Raw genomic sequence first — 17,136 nt, forward strand, 5'->3', positions numbered from 1 at the left:
CTTCAGTAATGAAGAATATTTTATTCATGGAAAAAACATGCTCCCCCCATAAATGTGGATATTTAGAATAAGTAACTGATTAACTATCATGAATGTCTATTTGTCCATTATACCCAACAGAGCAACAGTTAGAGTGCTATCTGACCCTTCTATGCACTTGGGTTAGCAAATTTCTTTCTTTTTTTAATAAAGCTTTTTATTTTTATAACAAAAACAAAGACAAACAAATAAAACCGTCTTTCTGTTCAACAGTGTGTCGGTTGGGTACATATATCTTGTGCACATAATAACATTATCATACATATCTTACTTGTTTATGTTTATGATCATTCTAATCAGTATTTTATATCACATTTGTCAATTATTATATTATCATTAACATTGTAGTTATTGTCTTTCAAAGGTGTATTTCATTTTCTTACTCTATCTAACTTGGGTTAGCAAATTTCTGAAGGCTGTCTCTTGATGTATATTATTGGCTTTGAAGCATCCTTAACTTCTTTATCTCCAAATCCTTCATACCTCTAGTTTTCATGCTAATGTTCTAAGCTGAAAAATATTAGATTTCCCATTGTAGGCCTTCTGCTCTTCATAATTTTGCCCCCACTTTCATTTCTAGATAATTTGCTTTTCTTCTCCATCAGTGAAGTCCAATCTTGCCAAGTTCACCAGGAGCAGTAACAAACATATTGGCAATCAAACTTTTAGACTATTCTCTAAATGAATGAATGGATGGACTAATGCATTATTCTAATGCAACAGACTATATGTAGCTCAGGGTTGGACTGGTGACTCCCTGATGTTGTCTAAGTTTGGTTGTTTGCTTGAGTCAGAAAACAATACTCTAAAGAAACTCCCATAGAGAAACGCCCTCCCCCCAAAATAAAACTGGCAGAGAGACTACTTATATGAACAGGGAGCAAACCTCACATTCAGTAGTACTGATAATGTTATCTAGATGGGTAATGAAATGTCTGCCAGAGAACAACTAACTCCAGGTAGCACCACAGACTTCACAATATTGCATTATAACTATTGAGTGTAGAAGTTTCTAATATGCTTGCATGAATAAAGAACTAAAGAGTGTTTATTTTTATTCTGTGGGCCTTGAGGAAGGATCTCTCACTAGTGTTTAAGATCCCCAGACAGGTCCCTGTAATTAGTCTCATCTTGAGAAGTTAAACAGAGTCAGAAGATACTTGGTATGAAACTGTTAGGAAATCCAAGACTCTGAATTACTTTGGGAGGTTTAAAAAATATGGAAAAAGTGGCAAATCACCTCCTTATGGCTGCCAAAGAATAGGGAGGAAATGTCCATGTCATCACTATCAGAGTGCTAATGACCAGATGATTGCAAGGAATATAAATCCTTCCATTTTCTCCATTCTGTCAGAACTGAAGAAGCTTCTTGCATGAGAAGCTAAATGTCTTCAGGGAAAAGCAAAGAGAGTCCAGCTGCCTTTGGAAAAGCACTTTTGGGACAACCATGATTTGGATGACTGAGAATCTACATAGACAGTCATCATCAAAACTTGAGGGTGACATGAAAGAGACCTTACTTAGCTTCACTTTATTCAAGGCTTAATGCTCACAAAGGAAAATACAACAAGAAATTGGTGTCGCTTGGAATAAAGGGTCAAAATGTTCTTTCAATGTTACTTTGCAATTGATGTTAAATATATAATCACACACACGTGCTTTGGAATTCTAATCTCTGGATATATTGTACAGCCTTGAGCAAGTCATCTGATCTCTTCCTGTCTCATTTTGGGGTAGTGAAGCTGGCAGGGTGGTATGGGTGGTATGGGTGTGACCAAGAAGAGATCTGCTTTTCCCTTCATTCTCAGGATACATAATTATCAGCCAGCAGATTGTATGTTATAAACATCATGGCTTGATAACCTGCAGCAATATGATAGGAAACCTAATTCAAGAGCTGACACCCATCCTAACCTTGAAAATGTTTGTGAATATTTAATGATTCAGCCATTGGCTAGACTGAATTATTTAAATAAAACTCATCTGTGGTGTTTACAATCCTTTTATCCTTAAATTGCAGGGCCAAATTCCATAACTTCTACTGCAGGTCCTGGAAAACCAATAAATCTGAGTCAGTTTCTCCAAACCCAGTATTTCCAGATGTGTAACCTCTGCATTTCCAAACCTTCATGTTATAGATCGTTAGAAGTAAATGACAGACAGCATTAGTTATACCTGTTTTAATTGTGGAATGAGGAATTAGAATGTCTAATTCTGAAGAATCAGTGGACCAAGGAGTTAAAAAATTAAAAATATATTTTGTATAATTTTAGAAAAATTAATTCATGAGAAAATATTATTTTGCAGTTATAGGATCCCCAAAGAATGTTTAAAACAAGGAAAAAGCTATGGATAGAGACCTGCTTCTTCCCTTCCCATCGTTTCACAAACTTTTGGGAGCTCTGTCTACCACTAATTCTCAAGAACCAGATCCATGAAGTGATAGATACCAGTTCTCTTTTTTCTACCTCTGTCATCTGATCTATTTCTGATTTATTTTTTATAGAAAGTCTGGCTTTGCAGTCTCCCCTTTGTTCTTTTTTTTTTTTTCAGGATTCATTACTCCAATGGTGAAAATACATGCTTTTCTCCTTTTTCCTGCTTTTTCAAAACTCATTTTCTCTCCTGCTTCTGTATCTATATATTGGATCCAATCTATCTCTTTAGGATAGGATAGGATAGGATAGGATAGGATAGGATAGGATAGGATAGGATAGTACAGAACAGAACAGAACAGAATATGGCACTTCTGGACCTTTGCATAAGTGGATTGCTGCTTTCCTAATAAACTGCAGAAAGCCAAAATAGGGAACTCACTATCTGATCCTACATCAGTTAACAGTGGTGTTCTGCAAAACAGCATTTTAGGTCCCACACTTTTTTTGCTTTATATCAACGATTTATGTGATTATGTGATTTAAAAGCAAAACAGAAAAAGTCACTTACAGGTAAAACATTACTACATATAATTTGTATGCAATACCTATGTCTGGCAAGCGATGCAGTTCTAAGTTATCCAAACCAAGAATTTCGAGCCTAAGTAGCATAAGGAATTCTATTGTGTACTGAAGAGTACAAGACTTTTCTCGTGAAGCACTTCTGAACCCACTTGATTGTACTGATTTCAGATATATGGTGGGGATTCCAAACAGTTGAATAATACTCTACAATTGGTCTAGCATAAGTTTTATAAGCTCTAATTAACAGTACAATGTTTCCAGAAAAGAAGCTTCACGTTTACAAAATGCTTTTTTTAAGCAACGCTGTTACAGTGAGCTTTGGAGCATAAATTGTCAGAGATAAATACAACTAGGTCTTTAACAAAGTGAGGGCCCTTTGCTAGATCAATTTCCACCAAGTTTATAGTTGACATTCTGATTATGTTTACCAATATGTAAGGCAGAGCATTTATTAATCGAAATTTGAAGTTGCCAATTAGATGATCATTCAGACACAGTCGAGATCACTTTGCTAAACAACAGAATTATCTGTAGAGTTGAATAATTTTATGTCACTGGCAAAAAAGAACACAATTGCTTTTAAGGTGATCACATAAACAGTCTCACTGAAGTAAACACAATTTATTTCCAGATATGTTTCAGATTGCAGCTTAAATTATTAAAATGCTACATATATTTCAGAATCAAGTCATACTTGAATACTAATATTTTCCACTCCTACCTCTCTAAAGCAGTGCCTGAAGTTAATTACATTCTTATAGGGTGTATTGTATTAAAGGTTTGCCCAAATACTATATCTTTCTAATCAGCTATAATCGGTGGGTGAGTGGAACACAATAGGATGGATGCTACGCTTGGTTGGAGATATAATTGAGCAATTTTTCTTCTCTATATGCAATGCCTTCTCAAACTGCCAGCCACTTAACCAGCGGGTGATATAATACAGATGTAAATACATTATTCCTTTTAAAAGAAAGGCTTCTGCTCTCTGCATTGCTAAGAGAAATAAGGAACATGAGTGAATTTCAGTGATTTTGACAGCAAGCTATAGAAAACAAACTCATTAGAATAAAATGTTTGACATACAATTTTTCCCCTCCAAAATCATTGAATGCCCAAAAATGTCCGCTCTTTTTCACAAGTGAGATTGAAATGATAGGGGTAAAGTATATATTTAATCTATGTAATAATTTCTTTAATGTTTAAGTTAATTTAACATTCTTTTGTTTATGCTTAATTTTGAAATATAAAGTTTTTGAAATTGATTTGAGAATTTTAAAAAGGTATTTTCATGTTCATATTTAAATTCTGATGTATAAATAGTTGAAAGTAACTCCTAGCTGCATGATCAAATATTTATTCATTCATTTTTATGCCATTCAATACCTGTAGCTGCCTGAGAAATTCTCAAAGTATCTATAAAATGTAAAGTCATAGTAAAATATAATGAATACCCTTCAATCCCCCTCCAAAATAGCCAAGCAACCAAACAACTAACAGCTCAAAAATAAATCCAAAGTAAAATCAGCAATAAAAAGATATTAAGAATGTACATATTTCTTTATTAGATTGTTATCCTGTCTTTATTACTTTATCGGTAACTCAGGTCTTTGAAAGGCACTAAAAAGTAAAAAAAAACCAACAACTTCACAAATATTCCTTAGAGCTATGAGATTCAAAGGTAGCCACTCATGTATTATTCTTGTTGGCTTTATAAATATTCCACAAGTATATATGAATGTAGTAAGAGATAGGCTTGAATGATTTTATGACGTAGGGTTTAGTATCAGCAGAATGCTGATGATATCTAGGGTATATCTGGCTCCCTGGTTGTTCATGTAAAGCTACCGTGTTTCTCATATAATAAGGCCGGGTCTTTTTTTTTTTTTGAGCCCCGAAAAAATGGCTAGGCCGTCTTTTCGGGGGTGACTTAATTCCCCCCCCCTTGTATCTTCGGGCGGGAGGGCGGGCAGCGATGGCTTGGATGTTGACCTCGACGTTGGTGGGGCACTTCATATCGGGGTCAATGCAGGCAGCACCATATCTGGGTGTGCAACAAAAGTGCTTCCTAACGGCAAGCCCCCCCCCCACCATTCCCCCCCATTTCGCATGTTTTAATATAGGCCTTAATTTGGGGGGAGGGGCTTAATTTCATTTCATGCCTATAAAACATACTGGGACTTCCTATTGGGGGAGGCCATATTGTTGGAGAAACAGGGTATCTTCCAGTCTCTGGAAGCTAGGGAAAAATAGGATCAAGCTCAATTCTAGCCCAAGTGAGAGGATGTGGGTTTTAGACTCATTGCATCTTGGATCTTTAGTTTTGGAAGGGGATGCATAGCAGCAATCAGCACTGGTGTGTAATCTGAGGGTTTGCCTGAACTTTTGGCTGCTGCTTGAGAAGCAAGTGACAGCTGTGGCTAAGAAGGCCTTTTCAAATCCCTCTGGTGCACCACTAACTTGTTCTGTGAGAAACTGATTATTAAAGACATTTGCAATTTGGGCTGTTTTGGGAGGTTCTGTAATATAGGTCTAAAAGGGACATGGTGGATCAGTGGCTAAGATGCTGAGCTTGTCAATCAGAAAGGTCGGCAGTTCGGTGGTTCAAATCCCTAGCACCATGTAATTGAGTGAGCTCCCGTTACTTGTCCCAGCTTCTGCCAATCTAGCAGTTCGAAAGCATGTAAAAACGCAAGTAGAAAAATATGGACCACTTTGGTGGGAAGGTAACATCGTTCCGTGCACCTTTGGCGTTTAGTCATGCCAGCCACGTGACCACAGAGATGTCTGTGGACAGCGCTGGCTCTTCGGCTTTGTAATGGAGATAAGCACCGCCTCCTAGAGCCGGAAACAACTAGCATGTATGTGCGGGAGAACCTTTACCTTTACCTAATATAAGTCTATGACAATCTCTCAGGAGATAGCTGCTTTCTCTGGTTCATTAACATTATACTTTTTGTTTTAAGATGTAGGGGGGGGGGGGGAGAAACCTTGCCCTTTATTTCTCTCTGGAAATTCAGTGATTGTGTTTTAAAATATTCCCTTCTGAATTATTCTTTCCTTAAATAGAATCTGAAGAATCCTAACCTTTGACTAGAAATGTGTAAAGGTCTGAGAAACTACTGTGTTACCACATTTACTTCCTGATTGTAATGGCAGATTCCTGTGGGAAATCCATCTACTTCTTTCACTTCTGTTCTCTTGGGAGAATTCTGTATTTTCAGATAAAGGCCTCTGCTATTGTAATGAATGCATAATTAAGAGAGGTGATAAGTGGGATTTTATGGGTTATATGTTGTGGATTTTTAATGCTGTAAACCATCCTGTCACCTTGTGTGAGCTGAGCTGCCATTGTATATGTATATGTGTATGTATATATGTACTGTATATATGTTTATAAGTGTGTGTGTGTGTATTAAAGAGAAGATTAAAAACTAAAAACACTAATGCAGGATAAAGAAAACAAGGAAAAGATACAGAAAAAGATAAAAGTACAGAAATAAAAGATAGAAAGTAATAGGAATTCTCTGTGTCTGATGAAACCACTATTGCCAGTTTCATTTTTCACAGACACAGACAGATAGACACACACACCTAATATTATCTGAGGCTTTACTGGAAAAACTCCATAGGTATTCATCGATTTATAAACCTTCAATAATAGAGGAACAACCACAACAACCATAAAAATCAACACATATCTTATACCACTCAATAAGTGGGCCATCATGATGGGGATTTTATTTCCTGCTTTCATAGTACTATGAAATATTATTATCTGTAGGTGAAATCACAGATAGAAAAAAATGCTTTATTATGTGTTCTCTCTGGAACAGCTGTATTATTTAAAAATGATTAATTTCATCCTCAGTAACCTTGGATTAAATGTAATAAATTTGAGTATCAGAATTAGCAACTTGCTGATTTATTAGATCATGCACTTTGCTTTCAGCATCCTTAATAATAAACATTACTTTGTTATTTGCCATTACAGTCAAGATGCCAGTCATTTGCTAGTGCTTCTACTCCCAGAAATTTTGCTTTATGTAGTTCATGAATATTCTAGATTGAATATGTAGAGGAAATTAAATTCCAATTTAATGATCTTTTGGGACATCCATGTCATTGCTTATGTACTAATACACTCTAAGAGCCTGTTTTGGACATTTAATAATTTTTCAACACTTTATTAGAGCATATTATTCCAGATATATTCACAATAATCAGTGAAATTGGGTGCAGTTTCATCCTGTTCTCCAAAAATGTTACTAGTCACAATCCAATTTTAAATAATCAAAGATGTCACAAAAAATCTTTTTATATCATTATCTTAGACTGCCCTGCTTCACCATTTCAAGGGTTCAGGTACTTTAGAAAATAGGAACAGCCCTTGTACCAAGTCAGATTATATTATATAGACATTTTATACCAAGGTTTCTACTTTGACTTGCTATAATTTTCTACAAAATCAGACAGATTTTTCTCACCCTTTGCTACTTGATCCTTTCCTAAACCAGGGACACCAAGATTTCATCTGGGGCATTCTGTGCAGTATATGCCTCCTTTAATTTAATGGAGATACCTACTTTTAGTATCATTTGATTATTATGAATAACAGAACTAGGAGCATGTATTTGCTCCTTTCCTCCCCTCTCTCCAATCTTTTATCGGATTATATTTGTAACACCTCATATTGATGGTGATCATGAATTTTGTGGGTACTTTTTATGCATAAGATGCATTATGGGAAAGGGCAAAGTACATCATTGCAATGTCTGAGGCAATGGGAATGTAATGATTAGAAAACAGGTTTTCCCCAACTGTTTGTAATAAGAACTTGTGAATACCCTGGTAGTTCAGAAGTGCACAGACAGAAGCTCACCTTTCACCATTTAAAAAAAAATACTAATCCCATCCATTTTTGCAAAGTGGGAAGGAGAATCAAATGAAGGTTGTCTGGTGTGGAATTCTCTGTATTCAAGAAGGCTGGGATTAAACCAACAATTTAATTAGGCATGTTATGACTGATACATGAGGTTCTCATCCAGGTGTCCGGAGAGCATTAATCATCATTGGCTGAGCCAGCTGTAAAATCAAGGCCAAATTGCCTGGACAAGAAATGATAAAGAAGATGAAACACCCACAGACAACAGACTGAACTAGATAATCAAATGACAGCCAAGCTCTCAGAAAGAAACATGTGTAATAGTTAACCCTTTGAACACCCACCATCTCTGGAATATATCATGGGACGAAAATTAAATAATGAGGAAGGAAGCAGAGGTACATTGCTGGCAGGTGATGGCATATATAAGACTGGAGGATAATCACTCTTGTAATATGGTTAATGTGATTAAGTCTTACAACAGCATGGCCATGGTGGGTCGAATAAGTGATTAGGTTCTCCATTGTCTCCATTATTTTTGATTTCTTTTGAGAAGGAAATAAAATGGGTGAGGCTGTCAGCCTCTCCCTATGTTCTGGAGCATGGATGTCAAACTCATGGCGTCACAATGCTGTCACATGATATATCATGACACAGAGCTGATGTACCTTCACAGAGCTGGGATGGGCATGGTCTGCACGTGATGCATCTGGCCCATGGGCCATCATTGACACCCCTGTTCTGGAGTAACAATGGAAAGCGCCTCTCCTTTCTTTAGTGGAATCTGTGCAACCTGCTCTTTTGAGCTTTGCTTTTCTGGAGAATGGAACAGGGTTGCAAACAGGAAGAAGTAACATTAACAGGAATACATTGATGGGTATCTGAACACACAGCAAACATCTTTTTCTTAATATTAATTTTATTTATAAGAATTACAATATAAATTGTTGCATTTTCAAGTACAAAGACAGTCCTTTGACCAAAAAGTTGTCCAATCCATGGCCATTTTAGATACCCATGAATTGGGAAAGCAGACCAAAGGCATTGCATAGCAGAAGTTAAAAACATAAGTACAATACATAGTAAACCATTGAATGAAGTCACATATTTCTTGTTCACTGTCAGCTTAATAATGATCAGGCAGAACATTCCCAGCCTTACATGCAAACAACAAAGATTAAATCTGGGACATTTCAGATCAAGTGAAAAGTAAAGTCCTACACTTAGGCAAGAAAAGCCAAAAGGACACATATAGACTGGGTAAAACCAGGCTCAATAGCAGTAACTGTGAGAGGGATCTTGGAGTCTTAGTGGACAACCAGCTAAATATGAGCCAGCAGTGTGCAGCAGCAGCCAAAAAAGCTAATGCAATCCTAAATTGTATTAACAGAGGGATACAATCAAGATCAAGGGAGGTACTAATACCATTCTATAAAGCCTTAGTAAGACCACACCTAGAGTACAGCATCCAGTTTTGTTCACCACATTATAAAAAAAGATGTTGAGACTCTAGAAAAAGTACAGAGAAGAGCAACCAGGATGATTAGGGGACTGGAGACTAAAACATACAAAGAATGGTTACAGGAACTGGGCTTAACTAGTTTAGTGAAGAGAGGGATCAGGGGAGACATAATAGTCTCCCAATATTTGAGGGGCTGCCACAGAGAGGAAGGGGTCAAGCTATTTTCTAAAGCTTCTGTAGGCCAGACAAGGAATAATGGATGGAAACTGAACAAGGAGAGATTTAACCTGGAAATAAGGAGAAACTTTCTGACAGTGAGAACAATCAACCGATGGAACAGCTTTCCCTTGGAAGTTGTGGGAGCGCCATCACTTGAGACTTTCAAGAAGAGATTGGACTGCCATTTGTCAGAAATGGTGTAGGGTCTCCCGCTTGGGCAGGGGGTTGGACTAGGTCCCTTCCAACTCTGATTATCTGTTATCTGTTAAGTGTTCTGCTACTGTGTTAGTAACCCAGTGTACACCAAGACAGCACACAGAATATGTATACAGGTCATATAAACTATAATCCCCTCTGTGATGTTATGTATTGCATTTCTTTGCATTTCAATTTAATTTAATATCACCCAATTATTTTCAAATGTGCATTTCTATATATAAATATGTGCACATATTTTGCAAAAATGTCTTTAGTTTTGTCCTCCTTTTGGCTGTACAATGTAGTTGCAACATTCAAGTTTGTGTAGAGTTTTGTAGCTTCTTTCACGTATATTTATTCTTGCAGTGTTCACTATTTATATACTCTTATTTATTTAGTGTTAGAAATTATTCTGTTTCTTTTGATTTTTGTGGGAGGCAAATATTCAAATAAAATCTACTTTTTATGTGTTTATTTATTTTTCATTATAAACAATGGAAAGAAGATGCTTTGTTTCTCTGTATTGGAATCATGGCACAAGGCTAGAGAACGTTGATTCTGGTTTTTAATCACATTTGAAAATCTGACATGGCATGTATAACCAGGTAGACATGTAGGCTGAGTTCCTCCATCAGAAATCTGTGTGTCCAAGTTTTAGGCTTGGGATCAACTGAGAGTCTAAGGGAGGGTGGAATATTGGTTATTGTTATCTGGGAATCAATGAGAACCTTCAGTGACTATGCATTGCAGATAATTGGATGTGAGATACTCTAATTGAAGATGTGCTCTAGGGAACTATTGGAATGGCCACTTTTCTATTATTCCCCCTACTGCATTGCATCATTCCATTACAAACTGCTGGATTCCATTAGTTATGAAAACCTTAAGCCTGTGGGTCCCTGAGAATTTCAACCTACTACCAGGTAACATTGAACTTGGAACATCTTAAGAATTCATGGCCACCAGGGTAATTATGGATCTATCCAAAGTCACTGAAGGCCTGATCATTACCCGTGGTAGCATTTTGAATTTGCCTTTTGTCTTGCAATTGTTGTGATTGATTTGGTACTGGAGGAGATTACCATCAATCAGTGGATGTGGTGAAATCACTTTCTGGTTGTTGATTGTGTTGAATCACAGTTGCTGCTGAATGAGCAAGTGGTAATTGTAGCCAAGAGGGTCTTTCTACAGAGTCATCTGTTGTGCCTATTCTGGGATTTGGAAACCCCTCAGAGAATCACTCACAACCTATTCATTTCACGAATGGATTACTACAATGTGGAAGTTTCAGCTAGTCCACAACGAATTTGTGCAGGCAATGATGGGCATGCCATAATATGGCTATGTGACTTCACTGCTTCATAAGTGCATTGGTTGACATCGCGGTAGCAATTGCACTAGCACTTAGATGTATATATAGCCCCACAATGTTTTACAGTACTCTCTGGTTGGTTTATAATGTCAGCATATTGCCCCCAACAATCTGGGTCCTCATTTTACTGACCTCAAAAGCTGAGTCAACCTTGAGCTGTTCAGGATCAAACTCCAGACTGTGGGCAGAATTTGCCTGCAATGCGGCATTGTAACCACTGGGCCATCAGGGCTCTCACAATTCAAGGTACTACTGTAGTTACCATCTATAAAGGACTTCCTTGCATACTTTGGGTCATAAGTGATTACTTTCTCCAAATGTTCATGCTTGTCCAGTGAAATCAGGCATGTACTTTGGTTCCCTTTAATTACATGGTGATGTCTATCGTGACATAGGAAGTGTGCCTTCTCCATGTGTCTTCTCTGTGTGCATCCTCTCCTCCCCCTCTGCCCCATGATCTGTACAACTTCAATCCTGATGAGAGTCAGAAAGTGATTGTAAATGTGGCTCTTCTCCCAGGCCTTGGTGCAGAAGAGTTCTTGAGCCTTGTTGGATCTGATGTTGTTGTACAAAGTTTGTCTTCTGGATGCATGTACTGTTTCCTTATTTTTATTCTTTTTGCTTTATGTGTAGCATAACCTGTCCAGAGTCATTTATAGTTTCTTAGACTCTAAATTTCATTAACACATAAAATTAAATTTAAAAATACCTGCCTTATCACATTTCTGATGCATTTTGAAGAGAAGTTGGCAAGGTAATGAAACCATATTTCATTTTTTAAGATTGGAGCTTTTTTTCTGACCATGGGAAGAAAAACCCAAATAATTAATTTATCCTAGAATGTCCTAGGCATTTGCTATCTGTAACCATAAGAATACATCCTTTGTGATTTCTATAGAAAGTCATAAAAGAGTACAGAGCCCCGAGCAGTAGAGGCTGATCTATCAGGTATCAATTTATGTCATGACAGGTTGGCATTCACCATACAAAAGCAGACGCAGGAAAGGAGTAAATTGGGAATGAACATGCCTTGACTTTTTTAAAAAAAGGTTTGTTTGATTCTACAGCATGAGAGAATTGTTTTAGAAATGCATGATCAGAAGTTTTGCTACTAGCTTTCACATTTTTTTAAGAAAAGAATCACGTAAATTAAGTGCAACAAAATAAAATGTTTATTATTTCAAAGAAATATTTATTTACAGAAACAGATCATTACATATAGTTGAATCCTACTGAAATCAAAGATGTGTGCTATCTCATCACAAAACAATAACAATTAGCAGACGATGAACATGTAAGGTACAGAAAGCCTGTCAATACTGACACTCAGCAGAGAAATAAGGGGAATATTCAGCTGAACATAGAAGTGGGAGCAAAAGAAATTCAGGAAAGATGGTTCTGGTTAAACTTGGGAGGATGTGAGCTTTCAAGGCCATTAAACATTGCAGTGTTAGAGACAACACTGAAGTGCCCTGGCCAGGATATTGAAGAGGGATGCAATTTGGATATAAAGTGGATGGGCTGGCTTAATGCTTTATCATTTCTCATATATTCTTCACAGGTTTTTGTGGTTGACAGTGTTTTTACAAAGCAAACATTACAAACAACGTTATGAAGCCTCACTCCGTGATCCGTGACTGGCCATAGGAGCAATAATTTGGCTCCAAGCCTCTCCGGGTGCAGTCGGTAATGTCTGTGTCGCAGGTGCTGCAGTGACATCCTGTCGCAACTGGGTAGGAATAAAAGGATTCTGCATGGTCAGCACAACCTGGGATTTTTACAGTCTCATATACAATTGACTTGAATGTGCAGATATTCTGGACATGTTTCTGTGGAAGGATCATATTAGCTCGATCCTAATTATGGGAGAAAACAAAAGAAAAGTTATTGGCCTTTCTGAAGTAGCAAACCCCGACATGTTGTTATTGCTAGGAACAGATCTAAACCCAATATTAAGCAAGTTTATTGTATTATGGAACTTTCACAGTTTGTTAAATCAGATCCAAGTCACATTTTAGGGTCTGTAATGCCGTTTGCTCCAGTTCTGTATCTAGAAGGCAAAGCCATATGGAAATTGCACTGTAGAAAAACATGCAACTCTTGAAATTGAGTAACAGTTAAAATAATAACAAAAACAAGAGAATTAAAAGTATTTCCCCAAAAAGCAATAATTTGTTTACCCATTTATTCCAGCTAGAGTCTACATTTCCTTGGAGTTCAACTATTTCATGCCAGTAAGTCAATAGAATTCAGGAAACTACTGATCTCCATCACTTGCCTCATATATGAAATATACTTATATTTGTATCTGATAAATATGCAAATATTATTTTTTATTTTCTGTTTCATAAATATATCCAACAAGGAATTAGCAGCTCCAGAAGCATTCTTACACTAGGAGATCAGTCATAAATGCCACATCATTCAGAACTATACAAACAAGGTATATCTCTCTAGGCTCTTGGCTGTTTAGAATTTTTATTTTGACATTAAACTTTACGGGTTTTCATGAAAATTATTTCCAGGAACTTGAGTTAAGATTTGATGTATGAAGTAGCAATTTTGTCCATGCTTGAAACTGCATTCTTTCTGAATAAAATGAATAGAATTGCTCTGTGTAGATATCTATTTAAAAGGATTTTCCACTGGACTAATTTTGCATGCATCATAAAATCATATCACCACTTTCTGAACTTGACAAAAAAAATGTCAGAATGGTGAAGTATGGCTTATATCCACAGTGTTTGGGAAATACTTTACTTCTTTTTAGCCTCCTTCCTGGATTCTTACCCTTGTGAAGCAGTAACCAGAGCACCAGGTTGCATTCACCAGGATGCAAAAGCCACATTCTTCCTTCTCCACGGCTATTGTAATATTTGATAGCTCACAGGAATGACAATAAATCATTTTCCAGCAAAAAAATAACAAAGCACAGAGAGTGGTTGCCTTCATCCTGTAATTCAAATCCAAGAATTTAGGAATGCTTAAATAGAGGGGTGCACATTTCCAGAGTTCTCTAGAAATAATCAATTACCATGTTTGAACAGGAAAATTTCATTAGAATTATAATTAGACAACAAGACATCCATTCAGTATTGTGTTTATATGTAGGAAAGAGAAGACCATTTAACAAATAAAAAATAGTAATAGATGAATAACCTTTTTATTCCTAAGATTATTTTTTTTAAAAAAGAATACAATTAATAAAAGAGGCAGCAAATATTACTACTATTAGTATTTTTAAAAAGCATACACTTTTATAAAGTTTGTCATTTGCCATACAATGTAAATTAAGAATCTGATGAAAAATTACCTGTCCTAGACTTGCTGGAATTAGTTGCTGGAATTAATTTCTGAAAGCAGAAAGACTCCAATGTCCTTTTTATACAAAATCAGAAGTAACTGATACCTGAAGGATTTACAGGGTATTAGACAGCTGACATTATTTTTAATCCTGGTGAAAGAGCATGAACTTAGAGCCAGACACCGAGACAAACCTTGTAAAAAGAACACCATGAACATTATTACTGCTGTCATGCAAATTACCAGTAAAAAAAAAGACTGCCAGAAAACATGACAGGACCTCTTTATATATATTGTAACAGGGATATTATTAGAAAAATAATAATGCAGTTAGAGTACCTTCCCCCAAGGTGTGATATGTGCCAGGACTGCAGAGAAAACTATGAGGCTCAATGAGCAAAAACATATTGTACGATACTAGAAAAGTGAAAATTGTACGAATTACAAGCATTGTTTTCTCAGCAACTATGCAGATGTTGTCTTTCCTTTTCCTCCAGGATGCTTTAGGATGGATTGTTAATATTTTCAAAATCCAAATTTTAAATCCTCTATTTGATAGTATATTCATTGGGACTATCTAGAAAAAAAAATCCTGAGGTTAAACTAGGATAATTTGGATCGGAGTTATGGTTTCAGATGAAATCTATACTGTTATGTCTCTAAACTGCAATAATTTGTAATGTGCTGCATGGAACTGTCTTATCCCAATCGGCCATGCTAAGCAGGAGAGCAGAGGTTATGAAGAAGTCAAAGTTCTTGAACTGATACAAGATACAAAAGATAGACTTTTTGAGGTTGAGAAGAATAGAATCCAAATATGAACTATTAAGCAAGTCCCAGATTCAAACAGCAAAAGCAAAGGCAAAGATAAATAGAAAGGAAGGGATAGAATCAAGAACATATGACTTTGATTGACATTATAGGCTATTTAATCCAGCACCTTACCCTGTACCAAAAATTTTCTAAATCAATTTTCAGAAGTAGCTGTCCAAGTTTATGTTAGCTTTGTGAGGTTGACTAGACAAGAAGCACAACCAAGAATGCTAGCTCTATCTTTATTGTTAGACTATATATATTTTTTTACAAGACTGAAATATTGTAATTTCTCTCCTCCTTTCCTTTTACACTCTGGAATACTAGGGAATATCTTTTCTAAAATGTTTTCTACATAATCTTCCTTCTGTTGGCTGAGACACCTTTTGCATGCCAGTTGTGCAGTCTGTGGTTCTTCCTGTTGTCTCCCAAGCTCATTCTCACATGCTATGACAATTTGGAACCATACTGTGATGGGAGATCCACCACTATTCTAGGCAAAATATTTCATTCCTCAGCAGATTCATTGCTTAGCAGAGGAGAATTTCTCCAAATATTCAGTTGGGATTATTTTAAATTTCAATTCATTAATATATGTAATGGCCTGTGTCTTGCCCTCAGTTTTAACAGAGAATATATTTGATCTGGTTGCATTTTTAGATATTTGTCAATAGCGTTGAAACCTTTACTTTCTTTTGTAAACTAAATATACCCAATTTTACAGATGTCTTCAGTGAGCAAGGAGTTGATCAGGTACCACCTCATCAGTTCGACAACTGGCCTATTGAATTGAACTCTGGAGCCAAATTCCAGTTGGGCAGATCTACCCCTTTTAAAGTTTACTTTGTGGGATTTCACCAGCAAAAATCTTAAGACAAGATTAATCTTTGTCGGTACACAATCTGAAGAAATGATGAGCCCCACAGAGGTCCAATTTAATGAAGATTTCACAACATACATTTCACGAACGCTCCAAAGGCATCTAATTTTATAACAATGAAATGATTTTTCTCTATAGATAACCCAAACATACTTTCAAGCCTAGAGCACTTTTAGAAACTTTTGGCAATAGTGAATTAGGAAATTTAAAAATTGGGCAGAAATATGTGCTATGAGAAACATTCAATATAATATGTGTTTTTAAGAAACAGCTGCTGAACAGCCTATGCCAATACTTTCATCTTTTAACAAAATTATTCTGTATAGGCTACATTTTCTAATTCAACTTTGGCACTAACTGTGAACATTCAATATAGCACTTTAGTTCCCCTACCCATAATGATGCTATTTCAAATGTACATGATCTGCAGCTGTCCAATTTCAGACTTGTTTTTATTTCACTTCTGGTTTTTGAATTACAGAAAATAAGCAGTCCTGTGGTTATTTTGAAGTGGTAAAAAAGGCTAGTCATACTAGACTGGGGTAGCAGGTATAATATTTGACACTCAACTTAAATCTCAATGTGTATGATAGCATGATACTTACCATTACAACAACATAAACATTAGGTTTGATACAATAAAATGCAATACCTTTTCTATTCCCTCCTCTCCAAGTTTTATATTAGCTCTAATGCCTTTGGATGTAATTAACCAAGTATTCAGGAATTCATTTTAAGACCTTAGAGGTTTGGGATTGTAGCAATGCTTCATGTTTTAGATCTTGTAAAATTGATATATTTCTGGTAAATTGAATAGTGTCTATATCTGAAAGCTGTCCTTCACTGAAAATGTGGAATAGGGCACTCATGTGAATTTTGAAAAAAAAAAGTATATTGATTTGCAATGTAATAGAGAAGAATGAAAAAAATAGTGTAGATTTAGAGCTTTAGATTAAAAAACAGGTTGAGAGGATAGATAGAATGTACTTTAAAAAGAAAAGATCA

General features: G+C 36.2%; 1 protein-coding gene across 1 annotated transcript; it reads right to left on the reverse strand.

Annotated features, from left to right (window-relative positions):
- Positions 1-12,368: 12,368 nt before the first annotated feature.
- On the reverse strand, positions 12,369-14,087 carry FSHB (follicle stimulating hormone subunit beta). The gene is made up of 2 exons (XM_026664629.2): positions 13,926-14,087; positions 12,369-12,991 (listed from the first exon to the last, which is right to left on the reverse strand). Exons 1-2 carry the CDS (start codon positions 14,085-14,087, stop codon positions 12,755-12,757), a joined length of 399 nt encoding a protein of 132 aa, XP_026520414.1. The 3' UTR covers positions 12,369-12,754.
- Between the last annotated feature and the right edge of the window lie 3,049 nt (positions 14,088-17,136).

Source organism: Notechis scutatus, chromosome 1, assembly GCF_049901735.1.
Source record: "Notechis scutatus isolate UNSWTSFEM ecotype Mainland chromosome 1, rNotScu1.2, whole genome shotgun sequence".
Classification (NCBI taxonomy): Eukaryota; Metazoa; Chordata; class Lepidosauria; order Squamata; family Elapidae; genus Notechis; species Notechis scutatus.